Source organism: Grampus griseus, assembly GCF_964374135.1.
Source record: "Grampus griseus genome assembly, chromosome: 20".
NCBI lineage: Eukaryota > Metazoa > Chordata > Mammalia > Artiodactyla > Delphinidae > Grampus > Grampus griseus.
In genome coordinates, this window is record NC_139014.1 from 14,511,526 (window position 1) to 14,531,987 (window position 20,462).

General features: G+C 44.4%; 1 protein-coding gene across 1 annotated transcript; it reads right to left on the minus strand.

Annotated features, from left to right (window-relative positions):
- Positions 1 to 892: 892 nt before the first annotated feature.
- LOC309837916 (intercellular adhesion molecule 1-like) lies at positions 893 to 6,395 on the minus strand (the record flags this gene model as incomplete). Its single annotated transcript, XM_082678796.1, is given in 8 exon segments — positions 893 to 1,101; positions 1,297 to 1,341; positions 1,344 to 1,538; positions 2,206 to 2,475; positions 3,007 to 3,291; positions 3,545 to 3,865; positions 4,738 to 5,004; positions 6,341 to 6,395. Coding segments are annotated over 8 exon segments (1,647 nt in total).
- Between the last annotated feature and the right edge of the window lie 14,067 nt (positions 6,396 to 20,462).

Below are 20,462 nucleotides of genomic sequence, written 5' to 3' on the forward strand. Positions count from 1 at the left end.
GGAGGAGTCCTCCTGAAGCTTAAAGGGAAGTTTGCAGACATATAAAAATATATACTTCTTTATGTAAAAGGAGAATAAACATTGGAACTCTAACCTAAGAGCTTGTACGGGTAAAAAAAAATTAATATGTTTAATGTGAACTCACAGATGATTTACTCTATAATGGATTATGAAAAGGAATTCAGAGATGTTTGGAGCTCAATTTCATGGAAGAACTCTACCTTCCATTTCAGGGACAGAACACTGGGCTAGGAAAGCTGCATGTCTGACCCAGTGTGGAATTTCTTATGATTTGTATACTCCTCTATGGCACACAATAGATGGTTAGTGAGTTGAAGCCTAACCAGACACTGAGCCTTAATGATGTCATCAAGCTCAGCTCTGGGAGCCAGCATTCCAGAACCCCAGGCTAGGGGAGCACAGGAATGTGTAGGCGGGAATCAGGTTCTGACTCCTCGCCCTTTGTTTGGTATTGACTCCCTTCAAACTCCAGTCCCCAGACTAAGAAATTGGTTCCCACTTAGTCATGAGGAAACCATGAGAAATGAGTTGTATTTCAGAGATATTTCTGGCTATCTCTTCAGTCTGATGTTTGGGAACAAAGGGCAGTGGGAATGGGGGTGACAAGGCACAGGCAGGATCTTCTTTTCTGAATCTGAGAGTGGACTGGTAAATCACACAGCAAGGAGCAAGAGGCCCTCTCACCAGTTAACACTGAGACTGAATTCCTACTCAGAGGAGCGGAGCTTGTGGGTGGATTGGATCCACAGGACATGAGGGCCTGTTTCAGGACACAAAGGATAATGTCTCTTCCTTTCTCTTCTACTCCCTCTTCCCTCTCTCAGGAAACCCCAGTAGTAGAGGGTGCCTTCAACCAAATAGCTCTTTCTAACTAACAGTTCTGTGCATTGTGCTTTTCTGCTTGTTGAACAGCAAACTGGCTTTCCTCCTCTTTGTTCTTCTCCTTCTGCCTATAGGGCAAGTTCCTCCCCTCTATCTTGCAGGGCCAATAGTTCAAACACAGTGCTATGATGATTACGCCCACTCCAAGGATGACAATAATAATGACGAAGATGGTGGAACTGACTCCTTCATCCAGTCCTGCCCAAGCACAGAAGACAGAGAATTGGGAGTGATCGAGGGCAGGAGAATCGCCCCACCCCAGCCCACAAGGCCCATTTGTCAGTCTCACCCTCCCCAGCCCACCGAAATCTTTCTTCTTTCCATGTTTGTTTAAGAATCCCAGCCCCTGGGGGATTTCCATCCTGGGCCTGGCAGCAGGGGAGCTGCAGTCACCTTGAACAATGACAGCAATGTCTTTGCTGACAGAGTCCAGCGGTTAGTGGCTGTGCAGCAGTAGGTTCTAGAGTGGCCCTGGGTTGCCTTCTGTGGCACTTCAAGGTCAAAGATCGTTCCATTCCAGGTACACGACAAGATTGGTGTCGGGTTTCCCTTTGGGACACAGGCAAGCATCTGCTCCATCCCTTCCAACCAGGTCTGATTGCCAGGGCAACCAGATTCCTCTAATCGTGGCTTGTCTGGAAAAACAGGTCCCCAGAGGGGCCAGCTCAGGGCGCCACATTCCCTTGTCTCCATCATGCTCGGCTCCCTGTCCCTCCCCTAATCCAGACGCTGTGTCTCCTCCACCCAATAGCTTTCTTTCCCAAGGGGAGGACCATCAGTTCCCTGCTTTGAGCTACTCTTTTCCCTCCTTGGACGAGACTGAGATGCAGCACAGGGCATTTTAATGGATTAAGACTAAATGAACTGAACTGCTTGGTCAATGATGGCCCTGGGGTCCCTGCTTCCCATCTTTGCTTCTCAGTGAGTGAGAACATGGGTAGGGGTGAACCCAGAGACAACGATTTTTCTACTTTTCAAAATACAAGTTTTTATGAGGAAATTTCCCTCCTCAGCATAGGCTCCAACTATCACTTCCTATGTTCTCAGCCTTTGGCCCTCAACTAATACTGCCTGATCACTTTAACCACTTTTTCTTTTCTCTTCCTGGTTTCCCCCTAGGGTTCTCCCTACTCACTTTCCTAGGGGTAAGGTAAGCTTGAAGAGCTTTAATTTTATTTTCTCCTTTTTTTTTTTAAATGAGAAAAATGTGGCAACTCTAATAATGAAGCTGCTGGCCAAGATCTCTGGAAATGGAACACTAATCATCCTTGTTTTGACAAGAAAGATCAGGCTTCTACTCACATAAGACATGGAGTTGGATCACAGTGGTTTTGCTCAACCGCTGACCCTGAACCTCCAAAGAGGCCTCACAGGAGAAATTTCGGCCATCATCTTCCTCCCTGGCGGTAAGTAAAAGCCAGGCAGGCTTCCCAGGGGCAGGGAGATCTGGGGCTCCCTGAAGCCGACAAGTAGGGCTGGGTGATGTTAATACATGCCCTGAGCAGGTCACGTTAATTTCTGTCCCTGCCAATGGGTGTAATTCTTCTATCTCCAGGATTGGCAGAGGGAAGCCTATAAAGAAAGGAAAAAGGGAATGAAACATATTTCTCAAAACTGACAGCCACTTCTGTGCTCTTGCTGCTGGTGGCACCCCTCGGGCAGGCGGAGAGCAGGGGAAAGGCTCTGGATACCGTTACTGCTTCTGTGCTGACTGGCGGGAGCGACGAGATGGTGTGGGAATTTGCGAGCTTCTCCTGTAACAAGTGCCGCATGCACATATCTGGCTATGCCTCTGCTGCAAGGATAGCGAGATGTCTTTTCATCTTACACATTTCCTCCTCACTTCAAATCATTGTTCCTAGGAATAAGTTCAAGCATTCAGAATCACTCTGTAAGTATGATGGCCTAAGGAAACAGGGTGAAGGCTAGATAGAACTACTGCCTCAGCGCATCCCTGCGCTTAGAGAAAGATGAAAACTAATGTTCACTTTGGAGTATACCTAGCAAAGATTAGTAGGGAAATTTGCAGTTGAATCACCAAGGCTTTACTGTGGACATTTTCAATGGCAGAGAACTGTCAAGGGAAGGGAAGAGGCAGGTCACTTACTATAGACTCTCTTGTTGGCTCTCTTGTTTTGTGTTCCATCGGACCCAGAGATACAAGGCAAGACAGCTCCTGATCACCAGTCTCCATGGCCCGAACACTGGCATTGGCCCATACTGTGTCTCCCTCCCAGGAGAGGAAGGGCCTAAGCTCCTGGTCTCCCAGGAACATGCGGATCATTACCTCTTCAGCTGGGAACACCCTAGCCACCTCACAGCTCATGGTCTCTGCCATCCCAGCTTCCAGAAGTGAAGAGACCCAGATTTGGGGGCTCTGAGAGAATTCTGCCAAGAAATGAGGAAAAGGAAAGAAAGGAGAAAAGCCATGATAAATCACATGTCATATAGGACCCCACAATGTAGGGAGTGGGGCTAGAAGCTCTCTGTCCCTCACAGTGAGTTTAAAACTCAAGTCAAGGTGGAGCTCAATTACCCTTACACCCTCATCCTAAACACTATGGGAAATGAGGGCCAAAGGCCAAGGTAAGCTGAGGAAACTGAGCCCCAGGATTCCTTCCACACCTGGGCTCTGACTCACCAAAGATTCGGAGCACCTTGAGGGCTGAGCTGCTGCAAAAGAGCCCTCCACCATGTGAACTCAGGTCCAGTTCTGCATGGCAGGAGAAATTGCACCTGTCATCCTCCCTTTGGGCTTTGACACTGATGGTGACCTCAGCTCTTTGGGAGGCCACAGCCAAGCTCCTAAAATTCTTTCTATGTAGTTCTTGGTTATCCTGGAGAAGGGTAAGGGTGAGGTTTTCCAGGGGTGTGACACTGGGCACGTGGCATGTCACTGTAAAGGCGTCATCCACAGCCACCCATTCAGGCTGCAGCTCCATGATCACTTGCGCTGGTGGCTCTTTAAGACAGAAAGGTGGGCTTGATGAGAGAAAGATACTCAACTCTCCAGAAAGAACTAGTATAGGACAGGAAGCCTGTGACAGAAGGTGACCACTACTCTTAAACCATCTGATGAACAGTGTCAGCTTTCTGCCCTAGATGAGATGAGTTAGCCTTCTTCGTCCCATCAAAGGTGGCTAAAGCCAAGAAATGTTAACTGGTGAGGGGCCCCCTGCTTTGATAGTTGCTGCCATTCTGGAGAGCTTTCCTCTCTTACCAGAGGTGCTTCAGAGGCACAAGCAACTTCTGAGGAGCTTCTTACCGTCACACGAAAACGACACCCTAGCTAACCAAGCTCTGACACCCCAGAGATCACACTTATTCTTATGGATACATCTTTGCCAATGCTATTTGCCTACCTGAGAGAGGCTCCTCGCCCATTCCCATCACTTCAAAACCTAACCATTTGCAGGAATGAAGCTCAAGGACCTCCTTTTCTGTGGAGACTTCTCCAGCTGCCCCAGCCTACAAAGACCCCGCTTTCCCTAATCCCTGTTTATTCTAAAAATTTGTGACAAATAATTCAACAATGATTTTATATTTTTTTGATAACTTATAAATTAGCATCATTAGCAAATGCCTCCTGTATTTGAACATATTCTCAAAAGCACAGATGTCTGGATGCGCTCTATGGTCTGCTCCTAATTTAAAGGCCTACACCAAAGGGAAAGAGAAATAATTGGCTCTAGAATCCCTACAGTAGGACAGAAATCTTTATTAAGGGCCACAATTCTCTCCCCTAAAATAAGTCTCTTTCTAATTATTCCCTAAAGAAGGCACAGTCATGTTCCCCCACTCTTCCCTTCCTCCCCAGCCCTCAGCCCCACTCACGGTACACAGTGACGCCAAGGCTTATGTCCTTTTGGATCCCTGCACAAGAGAAGAAGCACTGCAGGATGGAATTCTGTGTGACATCTTCCAGGAGAAACTCCTTCCACTGAGGCCCTTTGCCCACCTGGGTTTTCTTTAATAAAGTCTCAATTCCACTGGGTCCCAGGTCTGGACAGGTGGTGCTGCAGTTGACCATTAGGAACTGCCCATACTTTACAAGGGCCTGATGTGGCCAAACAGAAACCCCAAATAGGTCTTCTGCAGCCCCTGAAAAGGTCAACCACATATGCCAAAGACTCTGGTGAGGACCACAAGACCCAAGAAAGAAAATACAGAGCCTATTCTATCTAGTTACAGGTTAGAGAATAGGAAACCTACCCTGAATAAAAAGGTACAGGGGACAAACAAGAAAAAGACCCTTAAGGAACAAGTTAGAATCCTGACTCTACCACCATTCCCTCCTCTCAACATCTTTCTTGGGATCTCGATTTCTCTAATAGTGTCACCATGGAAACTATGGCGTTGCTAAAAATCATGCCCAGGAAACCATTCTCTTCCTTAACTTCCAGAAATCTTGGAAACTTCCAGAATTGGCTGCTGAGGGCCCTCATGGGGTAAGTAGACCCCTGAAAAAAAAGAGCTTTGTTACTTATACCTCAAAGCAGTGTTTCTCAAATTATGGTCTAAGAATTGCCTTCACCAGAATTATGCTGGAATGCTTGTAGATTGCAGATTCCAGCTCCACCTCAGACTGAATGATTAAGAATTTGTGAAGGCAGGACCTGGAAACACTCAAGGGAACAAAACAAGCACTCCTGGTGACCTTTGTGCACACCAAATTATGGGAACCACTGGTATAAACGTGACTCCCAGGGTCACTCATTTCCATGGAACTTTTCACCTCTTCTTCTCAAAGTGAGACTATTCCATTTTGCTTTGGTGCTAAGGCAACAGATGTTTTTGGATGCTTAAGAGTTTAGTCTGTTAGGGAACTCTTCTCAGGAACAGTGAGAGAGACATCAGGTAAGTTTTAAATGTCTGATATAGGTGAGGGGCACAGTGTCCCGAAAACGTCCCTTACCGGTCCCCTTTAGCTATTCCATGTCCACCATCTACTTCATCTCCCAAATACTAGTCCCTTCTGGGAATACACAGCTCTTGCAGCAATGTTACCCACTAAGGCTCCAGTTCCTTTCTTGCCATCTGGAGAACTCGCTCTTCACAACTGCACTATGGGCCCTGTCCTATCGAGATCCTATTGTAGCTCATCGTGACATAAAAGATGGCAACAAAGAAGTAAAAATATTCCCGAGAGCAGAATAGGACAGTCCAGGGGCAGCAGGGAGCCAAGCAGAGAAGGTATATTTCTTAGAGAGGGTTTTTTCTGATGGTCTATTATCCTGTCCCTTAATGTGGGTTTTCCCAGTTACAAGCCGGAAACACCTATGATTCTGTGTCCTAGATCCAAGAAATAGGACTCTCTCCCAAGGGTCCAGATGAGTGAATACTAAAGTGTCACCCCACTCAGGATTTCCTAACCTCTTTCTCATTGACCTGTGCCCTGGCACATACTAGCTAAAGAAACTTTCCCAAATAGCCTCACCTGGGCAAGGAATCAGGGCCAGCAGGGCCCAGACACCAAACAGTAGCATTTCCATCCTTATGAGAAGGGCCAAAAGTTGGAGAGAAAGAAAGGAGACAGCAATGCTGGAGAAAGTGACAAAAAAAGAGAAAAAGGATATAGGAAATTCTTTCTTTGATACTGTTCAAAGTTAGCTCCTTCCCTAAAAGCTTGCATGGTCTGGAGAAATTGTAGCAAGAGTATCAGTGGTATGGAGGTACGAAAAGAAATTCTTGCATCTATTTCAGTTTGGTTTATGTGCATAGCAAAAAGACATAGGAAAATATGAGAAATAATGAAGGAGATATGAAATTAAGTGAGATTCCTATATAAGCTTGTATTGCACTTACCTGTTTACATGTTTGCCTCTGTTTGAGTCAATAGAGGATGGCTGTTAGCATAGACATATGAAAAGTGAGGTTTAGAGAGATGAAATTTGGCAGTGTTTATCTGGCAGTCCAGTGGAAAGTGACCCTGAATCTAGAAAACATGTTCACTCAAGTCCTGTTCTCTTATGGGAGAAATGCTTCTTCAGGACTCTCTCTTCATGACCTCTATGAAATATCCCTCAAGATAATCCATCTCTTTCTGATCTACCTCCAGGTTCACCAAGCAACATTTGGATTACTACTTTGGCTTAGTTAAATCTTAAGTGTCCACTTCTTTTCTCTGCCAATCCATACCAAGTTTTTCTTTCAAAACCCCATTCAAGCAAATTTCTTCTAAGAAAGGACTTTCTTGACTAATCCTATCCCACTTCATAATCCCTCACTTATTACACATTATCTGTACCTCACTTTATGCCAAACACGATTTCTGAAGCTATGTATATTAAAATGTAATTCACCTCAGTGCATTATTTTAATGATGTAATCATTACTGTACTAGGAATTCTTTAAGAACAAGAGATAATACTTTCATCATCTTGCATCTCCAGCACCTGGCACAGTGCCTAGCATATTATGGATATTCCATAAATGAGTGACTATCCTCTAATTCTCCATTTTAATTTTCATACACTGGGTTGTGTACAAGTCTACCTTTACTTGTATGCTGGTCTGAAAGAGAGTTGTTTTTTTTTTTTTTGGTCTTTTTTATACACGCATAAAACAATAGGCATATCAAAATTTACACTCCCAAGTAAATGCTACCATTCAAAACAATCACTTTGCGAGGCTATAAATTTAATCCAGTGATGACACTATTATTCAAAACATTTTTGGGAAGTGATTTAGAACTGGCTTTTAAGCTACATAAGAAATATCAGTCTCTTTATTAAGCTATTCTGTTGGGTTGGCCAAAAAGTACCTTCGGTTTTTAAGTAAAAATAAAAGACACATTTTTCATTTTTACCAAGAACTTTGTTGAACAATGTATTCACCCTTTTGTTCCAATACCTTCTGCCATTTTTCAGGCAACTTCATAATTCCATCTCCCCAAAACTTTTTATCTTTTTGAGCAAAGAACTGTTCCAGGTGCCTTTTACAGTCTTCCAGGGAATTGAATTTTCTTCAATTAAGAGGATTTTGTAAAGACCAAAATAAATAGAAATCCGAAGGTGCAATGTCTGGTGAATATGGCAGATGAATCAGAACTTCCCAGCCAAGCTGTAACGGTTTTTGCCTGGTCATCAAGGAAACATGCAGTCTTGCCTTATCCTGATGGAAGATTATGCATTTTCTGTTGACTAATTCTGGACGCTTTTCGTCGAGTGCGGCTTTCAGTTGGTCTAACTGGGATGGAATTAATCATTTGGTTTTCCAGAAGGAGCTCATAATAGAGGACTCCCTCCCAATCCCACCGTATACACAACATCACCTTCTTTGGATGAAGACCGGACTTTGGTGTGGTTGGTAGTGGTTCATTTCGCCTGCCCCACGATCTCTTCTGTTCCACATTATTGTACAGTATCCACTTTTCATCTCCTCTCACAACTTGTTTTAAAAACAGAACATTTTCATTACGTTTAAGTAGAGAACTGCATGCATAAATATGGTCAAGAAGGTTTTTTTCACTTATGTGGAACCCAAACATCAAAGCAATTCACATAACCAAGCTGGTGCAAATGATTTTCAACCCTGATTTGGATATTTTGAGTATGTGGGCTATCTCCTGCATGGTTTAACGTTGATTGTTCTCAATTAATGTCTCGATTTGATCACTATCAACTTCATCTGGTCTACCTGACCATGGAGCAGCGTCCAGCGAGAAATCTCCAGCACGACACTTTGCAAACCACTTTTGATACTTTCAATCAGTCTCAGTACGTTCTCCATACACTGCACAAATCTTTTCTTGCATTTCGCTTGCGTTTTTACTTTTCTTGAAATAATAAAGCATAATATGCCAAAAATGTTGCTTTTTTCTTCCATCTTCAATACTAAAAGGCTACACAAAAATTCACCAACTTTGATAAGTCTTTTTTTAAATGCACGCTGATATTGACAGCTGTCACATACAATCTAACATAATTGTTTCCAATGAAGTTAAAGACAACTAAGTGCTACTAGAGCCATCTTACGGTTAAAAAAACCAACGAACCTTTTGGCCAACCCAATATTATTCTTTGGACAAAAGTGATATTACTCAGTCACCTTATTCCCCAAACTTAGCTCTGAGTAACTTACATCTCTTTCAAAGGAAGACCTCCTAACATGAAGAGATTCTAAATAAAGTAACCTCAGACTCTGAAGGGCATTTCAAAACAAGTGTTTTGAGTAACAACAGCTCTGCTGAAAAGAGTACAAAAGCCCCAGTTGGGACTACTTATATTCATACATTCTTTCAGCAAACAATTATCGAGCCAGGCTTGTAGTAAGGTGTTGAAGTTACCAAGATTTATCCTATGACATAGGAATTCCTGGTAGTTGGAGGGAAAGACAAATGTAAATACAATTAACAATATACTGTGCCGAATGTTATCATAAATATTGAGAGGGAGTAAAATGAGAATTAAATGAGTTAATTCAAGTGTTCAGTCCAACTATTGGCACCTAAGTCTTCAATAAATGTGATGATGGTGATTGTGCTGTTCTTTGATGCTGCTGATAATGACAAGCAAATTGATGAGGGAGCATTGAGGAGGGAATCATTACTTCTCTCTGAAGGAGTTGAGACGGTCTCTCAGAAAGGTCCCCTTTGAGCTGCATTTTCTATTATGTGCAGAAGTCTGTTAAAGCATGAAGTGATATGGAGAAGAGGTCAGGCCGGGCTTATTTGAGAAAATTAGAGAAGTTCATCCTCGTTTTCCCTGTGGCATGTTATGATCAGGTACTGAAACATGAAATTTTATATTCATTTTCTTAATGAAAAAGAAAGTGGCATCCCTAATGGGAAACAGTTTTTAAATCTTGAAATCCCTTTTGCTCACTCTGTAGACTATACCTAAATTAAAGGTTTAAACTGTCGGCTATTCTAGGCCTGTACTCCAGCCACTAAAGGGTTGCAGGGAGAGTGGTGGGCAATGAGGGGAGGGTGGCAAACATGCATGTGCTGTTGGATGGCTTTGGCTGTGTAGCCGAACTGGACTTCCTGTCAGAGTTTGGGATGCTCACCATCCATTTACATCCCAGGGGTTCTTGCAGTTTCTTACACACACCTGAGTCACATCTCACCCTTTGAACACTGTCTCTTCGCTATGCCTGGAATTTGCTTCCTCATTCCTGAACACTCTTTCACCCAGTTCAATGTGTCTTTTCAACGAAGCCCACTGTGACCAGCACTTTTCAACCCCGGATGCCCAGGCCGCATCCCAGCACACCCTCGGTCGATGCTGCTGCTTTCTTTTCCCCCAGCAGCACCACCTTCTACCACACTCCCCCTGATCCCTTAGGCCTGGGAGTCTGGTCTACTTCCGGCCTGGACTGTAAGCCCCATAAGGGCAGGGCCTTTTTCACTGATGGATCCCAAGCACCCAGAATGGCTGTAGGTGTTCAACGACTATAAACGAATGAATTAATGAACTAGATAAATTATTTACAAATCTTTGAGTGAGGGGCTGCGCCCACCCCTCGGATACAGAGCCCAGTCAGTTGTGGCTCGGCAGGAGTTTCCCGTGCAGTGTGTACACAACGTGGCTCTGAGCCCAACAGGCCATGAAGCCTTTTAAAGGTGGTTGGTATTTTACATTTTTTAACTATGTGGGGGAAATACTTCAATGAGTGATCCTCAAAAATTCCGGAGTGTGAGGAGGTGAAGCCCACCAGGAGGCCAGACCCCCACAGATTTGACAGGAAAGCTGGGAGAAGACCCCAGCATGAATCTAAGCAAAGAAAACAAGACCCAAGTTCTCACTGAGGGCCGCTCCTTGCTGCCCCACCCGCTCCTCGCCTCGCCCGCTTCGCTCTCAGGCGCCCGCCACGCGCTCCGACCGTTTGGTAGGCACAGCCGGGCGGGCGCGCACGAAGACGCTCCTGGCCGGAGGATTTGCCTGATCTGCCTAGAAACTCGTGACGTCTACGCAGAAGCTTAGCGAGAGTTGGCTGAGACAGGCGGGGCGGGCCGGAAGCTAGGACGACAGGAGGGGGTAACGGGGAAGATGAGAGTAGGGAAGCCTGTATCCTGCTTGGCAGAGAGCACATATTTGACTCAAGGTAATGGCTACTACGTAAAAAAAACCGTGAAAACAAAATGGAAATGGTGGTTGTAGCAAATAATGGCTCTGTAAGGAAAACAAGGGGTTGTCGGCACCCCCCTGCCTGTTCGTCTGGTGGTGCGTCCTGAACACGTGAGGCTCCCGCGCGGGAGTGGGCTGCGCGCGCAGCCTCCTTCTCGCCTTGGCCCTCCGAGCGGGCTCTTCTGTGGACTTCGGCTAGACCCTCGCACAAAATCCTGCTGGGACTCCACCAGGCTCTTCCTGGGTGGGCTGGGAAAGGGGTTCGGAGGCACGCCTTGCCACTGTCTGAAAAGTCTTTCCGGCGCCTCGCCCCCTGTTTCTATACCCCGCTCTCCACATAGAAGTAACACGCTTGAGGGAACTAGCGGTTCGGGCCTCACTTCCTACCAAAGGTGCTTGCGCCCTTGCTCCCGCCCAGGGCTTATCAATAAGCTATAAAAATTAAGGTGAGCTTGTAAATCCTCCTTTGTTGCCTCTTTTCACCCCGCGTCCCTTTTCCTTAGCTTCCACGTCTGACGTCTCCCGAGGGTCGTGTCTCAGAAACCTTCCCCTGAGCCCAGATAGGGCCGTTCACATCGGCACCTTTTTGCGGCTTTGGATCTCCCGTAGTCGTTGGTCTGACCGTAAGGCATGGGCTGAGTTTCTTGGTGAAGTGAAATTTGAAGATTTGGGAGGTTTTTTTAGGAGGGCAGTTATTAGGTGCATCCACTATCTCGTTTAATAGAACTCCTTTCCAGCGAGGAGGCAGTCCTTTTAACCCGATTTCGTGAGTGAGGAAACAGACTTGGAGAGGCCTCACTAATCCTTGTATGGGGGAGGCAGGCCGGGAAATTATTAATGTTGACAGTTTTGGTGACCAGTATAAGTCTTTTTTTTTTTTTTTTAATTTATTTTTGGCTGCGTTTGGTCTTAGTTGCTGCCTGTGGGCTTTCTCTAGTTGCGGCTACCGGGGGCCACTCTTCGTTTCGGTGCGTGGGCTTCTCATTGCGGTGGCTTCTCTTCTTGCGGAACATGGGCTCTAGGCACGCGGGCTGAGCAGTTATGGCGCAGGGGCTTAGTTGCTCTGCGGTATGTGGGATCTTCCCGGATCAGGGCTGAAACCCATGTCTCCTGCATTGGCAGGCAGCTTCCTAACCACTGCACCACCAGGGAAGTCCTGACCAGTATAAGTCTTAAGAACCTTTTTTTCTTTTTTTCAGCTGCCTGTCTTGTGTCCTAGTACCACTGCCTCCTCTCCTTCCATACTGACAGTTTGAGGGAGAGTGTTGGATAGAATAGAAGCTTGGGGGCTAAACAAGCCAATGAATCCCTCAAAAATGTCCTACTAGCTTTAAGACTATGGGAAATTTACGTAACTTACAGTTTCCTTATCTGTCAACGGGAATGGCATTTAGTTTATTTATATGAAAGTGCCTACCATTGTTTTCTGACACTAAAAATAAGTGTGCAGTAAATGGGCATCTGTATTTTCCTCTTCCAATCTCAGAAGGGCCTTTTCTGACTACTCTCTAAAACTGCCAGGCTTTGTTTTTCTTTATAGCACTTATCACTACCTGACTTTAAGGTAAATATCCAGTGGTGTTCTGGAGCAACTCGAATGGGCAAGCCGTTCTCTTCCCAGCTCTGCATTTAATGATGTAGGTTGGTTACCTGAAGACCATGGTAGAGGTTTTAAAAAAAATTTAGCTGAAGTGTAGTTGATTTACAATGTTGTGTTAGTTTCTGGTATACAGCAAAGTGATTCAGTCATATATATATATATATATATATATGTATATTCTTTTTCATGTTCTTTTCCATTATTGTTTACTACAGTGGTGGAAGTATTTATATCACTGAAATTGTCAGAGGTTACAAATCAGGGTTTGATTTTGTTTTTCTGAGAACTGGTTGGTAAATATTTACCGGTACACCACTGTATATTTCTGTTTGTTTATGTTTATTGTTTTCTCTCTAGAATCTAAGTGTCACGAGGGCATGATTTTCATGTGTCTTATTTACTGCTGTCACCTTAACACCTAGAACAATGGCTCATATAGTATGCACTCAATAAATATTTAGTAATTGAGTGAGCTGAGAGTCTGTGAAGAGTGGTGATTTCACACCTTAATTTTCTTTAGGGGAGGCATGGCATAACTCCCTCAGAGGACTCTTAGCTTTGTGACACCAACCTCTTTTGACTGCTTTTCATTTTCCTTCTGCTTCTCCATCCCTTGTCCCCAAAGGTAGTGGTGAGGATGAGAATTTGGATCTGTCTAGAGAAGACATTACCACCACCCTCTTCCAGGCAACAAGCTTCCAGGCAACAAGCTCAACCCCACCCCTGAAAACCTCTATCAGTGGGAGAGAGTGAAGGAACTGTGCTTGTCAGAGACATGCCCTCAACTTATCCCAGCCCCAGACAACTCAAAAGGCCAAAATGGAGATGACCCCTAATACCATTTTTCCAAAAAAATGTTTCTCATACCTCTTCATAAAGTTCCCAGCAATTACTATTTTATGGGCTAGTTTTAAAAGGTTTCAGAGATTTCTGGGAAGTTCTAATTGACAGGTTTTTATTTTATTTTATGGTAATATTTTCAGGAATATTTAATTTGTCTGAAGTCAGAGTAATTTAAAGACTTTATGGAAATAGCGTATATATCAAAATTTATCAAACATGTAGTTGATTGTCAGTCATATTTCAATAAAGCTGTTTTTTAAGTCTTTATAGAAATATTTAATCATAGAAATATTCATATTTAATAATATTAAACATTCATATTTAATATTCATAATTTTTTTCAGTATCAGTAACCAAATTTCAGTTTCATGATAGAATGTTACCATTTTCAGGAATTGTTTTGCCAATTTCTAACTTTGCATATCACTTTAGTATGTTACTTCTAGCAAAATGTATTTGTGATGTGGTTGCTTCTGTTGCTTTACCTGATTTTTAGCATGTTCTTTTTTTTTTTTTTTTTTTGGTCCTTTACAAATTCATGTTCCTGGTTAATGCATATCAAATCTGAGGCTAGTTCATAAGCTCTATCATAGTAACCCCTTTAAGCTGCCTTCCTTTCTCTTTTGTGGCTTTGAATGGTTTTGCTCATTTATGTTAACTCTTTCTGTAAAGTGCTACCAAATCAACATCCTAATCACTCCTTGTTAGAAATCAAAATTTCTGCACTTATACTTGGCAGGATTTTTTCAGCTGCTTATTTGTTTTTTCAGGTACCGTTGAATGTCATTTTCTATTTTGTCATATGCTTACATTTTTATTATCCTTTTTCCAGTTCCTCAATGGCATATCAACCTTAAATTTCATTTCTTCAATTAAAATTTTAACCTTCAAAATCTTTAAGGCTGTTAATATAATCCCATGTAATAAAAATAGCTATATCATGTAAAAATAGTTTTTTAAAAGTTCTGGTAATTTTATAAAATGGTCACTTAGTGAATGGAATTTTAGCAAATAAGCTTGCTCCAGCTGTCCCATTTCTTTATGTGAATGGTGCTTTCCTAGAGAAGTGGAGAAGGCATTCCTTCAAATGGATAATTGCTTTGGCCCAGGTGGTTCATGATTGTGGGACTGGCTTATAGAGGCAGCAGGTTTGAACCTGACAGAAGCCGGAAAAACCCCAGCTGGAGAGCTGTCCTCTTCTGAAGGTGCATCTCTCATTTGACTGCTTTTTTTACTTGGTTTCTTGGCTCCCCAAATCTGCTGCCTCTCTGATCCCTCAAGACTCTCTTTCTCCTTTACCTGCTCTTTATTCGTGGGGCTGGCAATGCCTAACTCAGGGCAACTTGTTTATAGAGGCTAAATGGCTAGTTAGGATCAGTATAGTCTTAACCAGAATCAGAAGGGCGTATAGATTATGGGTTAAACATCAGGAGTTAGTACTAAGGGAATCAACCTTGGCAGCCCATCAGAGTCAAGGTGAGGATAAGATCTGAGCTAGGGAGTAAACAAAGAAAAATCCAGGAATCCAGGTGGAAGGTCACAAGTCAGTATGTTCAAGAGAGTGAGAGTGTAAAGCTCAAGAAAGATTTGGGAGTCAAAGTTAACTACTATGATTAAACTGGTTTTAACCTTCTGCCCTGATGGGTTGACTCCTGATTGGGACCAACTTGGAACAGAGTTCTAGGGTGAGGAAGCAGAGGTAACTTTTATCAGAGTTATTTCCTGTGCAGGCATTTTTTTGTGCACTGTCCTGGAGTTCACACTGCAGGGGTGCGTGGTTGGAGAGCCCCAAACAAAAGCCACAGCACAATATGATGAGTACTCTTACACAGATTTAGATTGAGTGCTATGGAAAACAGAAAAGAGAACAACAAATTGACAATGGCAGTTGGAGGGTGGGGATAGGAAATCACGGAAAATTCCAGAGGCAGTGGCATTTGAGTTGGCCTTGAAGAATAAACAGACTTTTGCATAGCAGAGAACTGGGGAAGAACACTTACTCATTTAATAAATATGTATTGAGTACTTAACTTTGTGCCAGGTATAGTTCCAGGCAGTGGGGACACAGCAGCGAACAAAGTCCCAGCCTTAAAGGAGCTTACATTCTAGTAACATCATAGGCAGAAGAACCACAGCATGAAAGGTATGTTCAGGGAAGGGCAAGTTCAGTGTGGCTTGATAGTAGAATACATGGGATGGTGGTGGAAAATAAAGCTAGAGAGGTAGGAGGAGGACAGAGAATAAAGAGCCAATTATGCCATGTTTAGATATAGACTCTTCTGGAAGCCATTGGCTTTTAACATTTTAGAAACCCTTTAGGAACCCTTTCTGCCAAAGAAATCATGCAAGGTCACTCAACATAAAAAGCAAAAAACAGTAGAGCTCCTTGTCTGAAGCAGGGATATGGAAGGTGGGGTGCGGGGAGGTCAAGCAAGGGAGGAACTCCTAGTTCTGCCCTCTCACCTCATTCTCAGCTCTCCACAAGAGCTCTGAGAAACCCGAAGGACCACAGTGGGTTTAAAGCCCACTAGTGAAGATGATGGAGGGCACACGAATATGAGAAAATGGAGAGATGTGATCAGATTTGCTATCTTGAGATAAAATTGGCAGGGGGAATGGGGTAGAATGGCCTATTAGCAGAGAAACCATGGCAGAGGGAGGTTATGGAAGAGGTGCTGAGGTGCTGACCTAAGATGGGTAGGATGGATCCAAGAGAGATTTAGGAGGTAAAACCAATAGAACTTGGTGACTAAGACTGAGCAGGGGTAAGAGGGAAGAGGAGAAGATGATTTCAAGAACGAAGGTCCTTAAGGCTTCCTCTATTTGCTTTTGGTTGCAGGCACCCTGGGCATCTGTTTGGGTCACTCCACCTTCTTTGGCTCTCAGCTGCCTATAAGACCAGTTTGAATGTCTCAGCAAGGCAGCGTTGGCCCTTCGCCATGTTTTCATGCCCTTAATCAAGATAGATACAGGGGAGGAGACTGAGAGGGAGGACAATGAGATACTGATTTTGGACAGATGGGTTTAAAAGACCTAGGGAGCATCTAGCAGGGAGTTGGAAATAGGATCTGAAGGTCAGGAGAGAGGTGGGAGTTGGAGTTAGAGATTTAGGGTCATCAGAAAATAGACAGCAATTGAAGGGATGGGAGTAGATGAGTATGTCTGGGTAGGTCATGTATAAAAGAGCTAAAGATAGAATGTCAGAGGACAAGCACATTTAGGGACCAGAAGAAGAGTGAGGATAAGTCAGAGATCCCAGGGGAGACCCTTATCTTTCCTCTGTTTTAGTGGTCTGTTTTTCCATTCTACCAGCAGCTCTGGGGCCAAATTCCAGAGCTAGGAGGTCACCTCTGGGAGGGTCTGAGAAGTGACCAGGAAGAGGACTCTGAGACCACAATGCCACATAGGTCTCTGAATGCACCATAACCCTCTACCTTGCATGGGGAGAGAACAAATGGTAGAATCAAGCCCCAGACCTTGGCTCCAGAGAGTACAGGAGTGTCACCTGGGCTGTAGGCCTAAAGCCCACTTCTTGAATCCTGGTATCTGCTCCCACTATTGGAAGTCTGTGCTTCAGGAGTTTTACCTGCTAGACTGTGTTGACTGTGAAAATATGTGTATTGAGAACCATGACCTCAATTGGGCACACAGAAGAGGAGCTTTCTGACTTACACTTGATAATCCAGTAAAATTGATTCTGATTCTCTTCACCCTGTACTGCTTCATGCCCTTGAGTCTTACACTGTTTTCTTTACCTAACTCATTCATAACCTCTTTTGCATAACCTCCTCCAAGAAGTCTTTACTAATCCCTTTCCCCCACTAAAGGCCTCTTCTGTTTTCCCAGGGTACCTTATGAATACCTTTATCTTAGCAGTTGTCACATGGAGAAATGATCTATTTATGCATTTATTTTCTTTGCTAGAATATGTCAGGGACTGGCACATGGAAGGTGTTCAATATAAGGCTTCTCAAATGGCAAATACAGCATCTGCTGCTTTACTATGCAGCCCTTTTGCTGCTGTGACTGGGCAGTGCCCCAGGCCTGCCTTCCCACCACATCCACATGGGAGATGGATGCGTCAGCTGCCTGGACGCTCCAGCAGGGACAGACTCCTCGTACAGCCCCAGAATGCTGCCATCATGATAAATTTTTCCCGCCATGACCTGACTACCACATTGTTTCTCCTGTAATTCCAGCCTCCTGAGGGCCACCACACTGAGGAGTGATCCTTTGCCTGCTTGCTCTAGGGCCATCTTGCTCCAAGGGCCTTTCTCTTGTGAACTCTTCTGGGGCTATTTTGCCCACCAGACAGCTGGGCAAGGAACATTAGAGCGCATGCTGGGGATTATCCCTTTGGCTCTGGTTGTATTAAATACTTTACTATTAAACACTTTATTACATTAAATACTTCAGTTTCATTCAGTCTCTGGGCATCTGTAGATACAACAGGGTCCAGAGGTTATTGGAAAGTCCCTCTTCTGAGACCATAGAAGGTCTCAGAATGAAATTCTGAAAAGTGGTCACTGAGCAGAATAAGTATCAAGGGAAGAAGGGAGGAAGAGAAAAAGGCATTACAAGTTGAAATAACAAAGGCATGGGAATGCTGCCTCCATGACTGCAAGTCATGTAATTGGCTGTACCATTAGGTCCTACGAGGGTGGCAGTGGAAATGGCCTCCCCTCCCCACATCTCTATCGTTTCTTCAGTGTTAACTTAGTGCTCTCTTTTCACAAGGTTCTGAATTGTCTCAAAGTGAGAGATCCATTTGTCTACTGGGTGACCACCAATCGTATCTCCTTCTTCAAATCAGAGTGCTCCAGGAAACATTTTCTGATTAATCAGGCCCTACCAATCAACCTCCCTCTGAGTCCCTGTGGCACTTGCTTTTCAGTTTGAACAGTTTCTTTGCAAGTAATAACAGACCAGAGGTAAGAGAGAAATAACAGTTACCAACAAGAAGTCATATATAGTGGGTAAGTGCCTGGATTGTGGATTCTCAAGCCAGATCAGAACCAGGTTTGAATCCCAGCACCATCATAGTAAGAGCAGGCAAGTAACTGAATCTCTCTGCCTTGATTTCTAAAATAGAGGTAAAAGTAGTATTTACCTTATATGCATTGTGAGGATTAAATGAGATAATATGTGTAGTAAATGCTTAATAAATGTTAGCTCTTCTCTGCCTGCTGTCTAGGAAATCTTCTTTAACCTCTACCATGTCTTAGGTATCTGTTTTCCCCCTAACACCTTGAGGATATTATTTCATTGCAATTAGCTCATTGCTGACATTGTTTATCATTTTATCTCACTACACTTAAAGATCATTCATTTGTTTACACATACAAGGAAGGTTGTGTCAGAATTACCTGGGAGGTCTTTTTTTAAATGCAACACTGGGAGCCAATGGTGTGTGTGTGTGTGTGTGTGTGTGTGTGTGTGTGTGTGTGTGTGTGTGTGTAGGGGGGTGGTTTGGCAGGGATATTTTGGAATAGCTCCCCAGGAGATTCACACTTACTACTTCCTCTGGAACTACTGTTGCTCTAGCAGCTTGAAAGTCCTGAAATGGACATTAACTGCACTGTCAAGAATTCTTTACCCACTTTGCAGTGGTGGGGAGGGGCCTTGATTCAATGACTGGAACAATTCCAGTGGTCTGTTTTCAGACTGGCAGTTAACCCACTTTTAGGGAGAAAGAGGAGAGGGATCTCTGAGAAGACCAAGAGGCAGGAAAGCAGCAGCAGCAGCAATAGCAGGGTTTATCACTGGAGGATAAAGATACCAGGAAGTACAGATGAGCAGAACTAACTAAAAAGGGTTGCACTGTAAACAGGATCTGGGGTGCTATGGTGCAAGACTTGGTTGGGGATGAAAACATACAGCAGAGAATTTGTATAATGAAGAAGTCGATCTTGGATAGTCAAAAGTGTAGTCTGAGTAACAAGAGCATTGCTTGGGAGCTCGTTAGGAATGCAGAATCTTGATCCCTACCGCAGAACCCAGGCCTACTGGATCATAATCTGCATTTTAAACAAAAGCCCCAGGTGTTTCTTATGCTCCTTAGAGTTGAAGAAGCACTGGTCTGTATCATGGGGAGAAAAATCACAGAACACCTGGCACAGCTAAAGCACTTTATTCTGAGTACCTCTGACACAGGGCTGATTTCTGAAAAGGTACTGAATTTTTGAAAAGTGCTATAAATCCTGGAGAAGGATATTTAACTCAGGGAGGCTTCTCATAATGCAAAATTCCTTTGCCTAGAAACATTTCCTGTGGAGTAAAGTACTAGGCTTCCTTAAAGTGAGGCAGAGGCACATTCAAAATATGCGATAAGAACTCGGCGCTTGGCCAATTCAGCCCTTCACACAGCTGGATCCGGTCTGGGGCAGCCAAGTCCCTTGGCAGCTCTGCGCCACCAGGATGGGCTTTTTTTTTTTTTTGGCTGTGTTGGGTCTTCGTTGCTGCGCGCAGGCTTTCTCTAATTGCAGCGAGCAGGGGCTGTTCTTTGTTGCGGTGCACGGGCTTCTCATTGCAGTGGCTTCTCTTGTTGCGGAGCATGGGCTCTAGGTGCACAGGCTTCAGTAGTTGTGGCACACGGGCTCAGCAGTTGTGGCGCGAGGGCTCTACAGCGCAGGCTCAGTAGTTGTGGTGCACGGGCTTAGTTGCTCCGCGGCATTTGGGATCTTCCCGGACCAGGGCTCGAACCCGTGTCCCCTGCGTTGGCGGGCAGATTCTTAATCACTGCGCCCCCAGGGAAGTCCCCAGGATGGGCTTTTAAAGAAAGTCAAGTTGGCAGCTGTTCTGCTGGATAGGGCAGCTGTAAGTTGTCTTTAATGCTGAAAACGTAGAAAGGATGTCTGATAGAAGTATTTTCAGGGAGCGTGGCCGTGTACCCCAGTGAGTCGGCTGCACGAAGGAGAACGCAGCAACTACTCTTTCACTGTAGAAGCCCTCCTGACCTTTGACCTCTGACCCCGCCCCGCTTTTCCGTGCGCAGCTTCCGCCCCCGCCCCTCCGATGGAGGGCCGGCCCAAGGGGTGTGGGCGGGG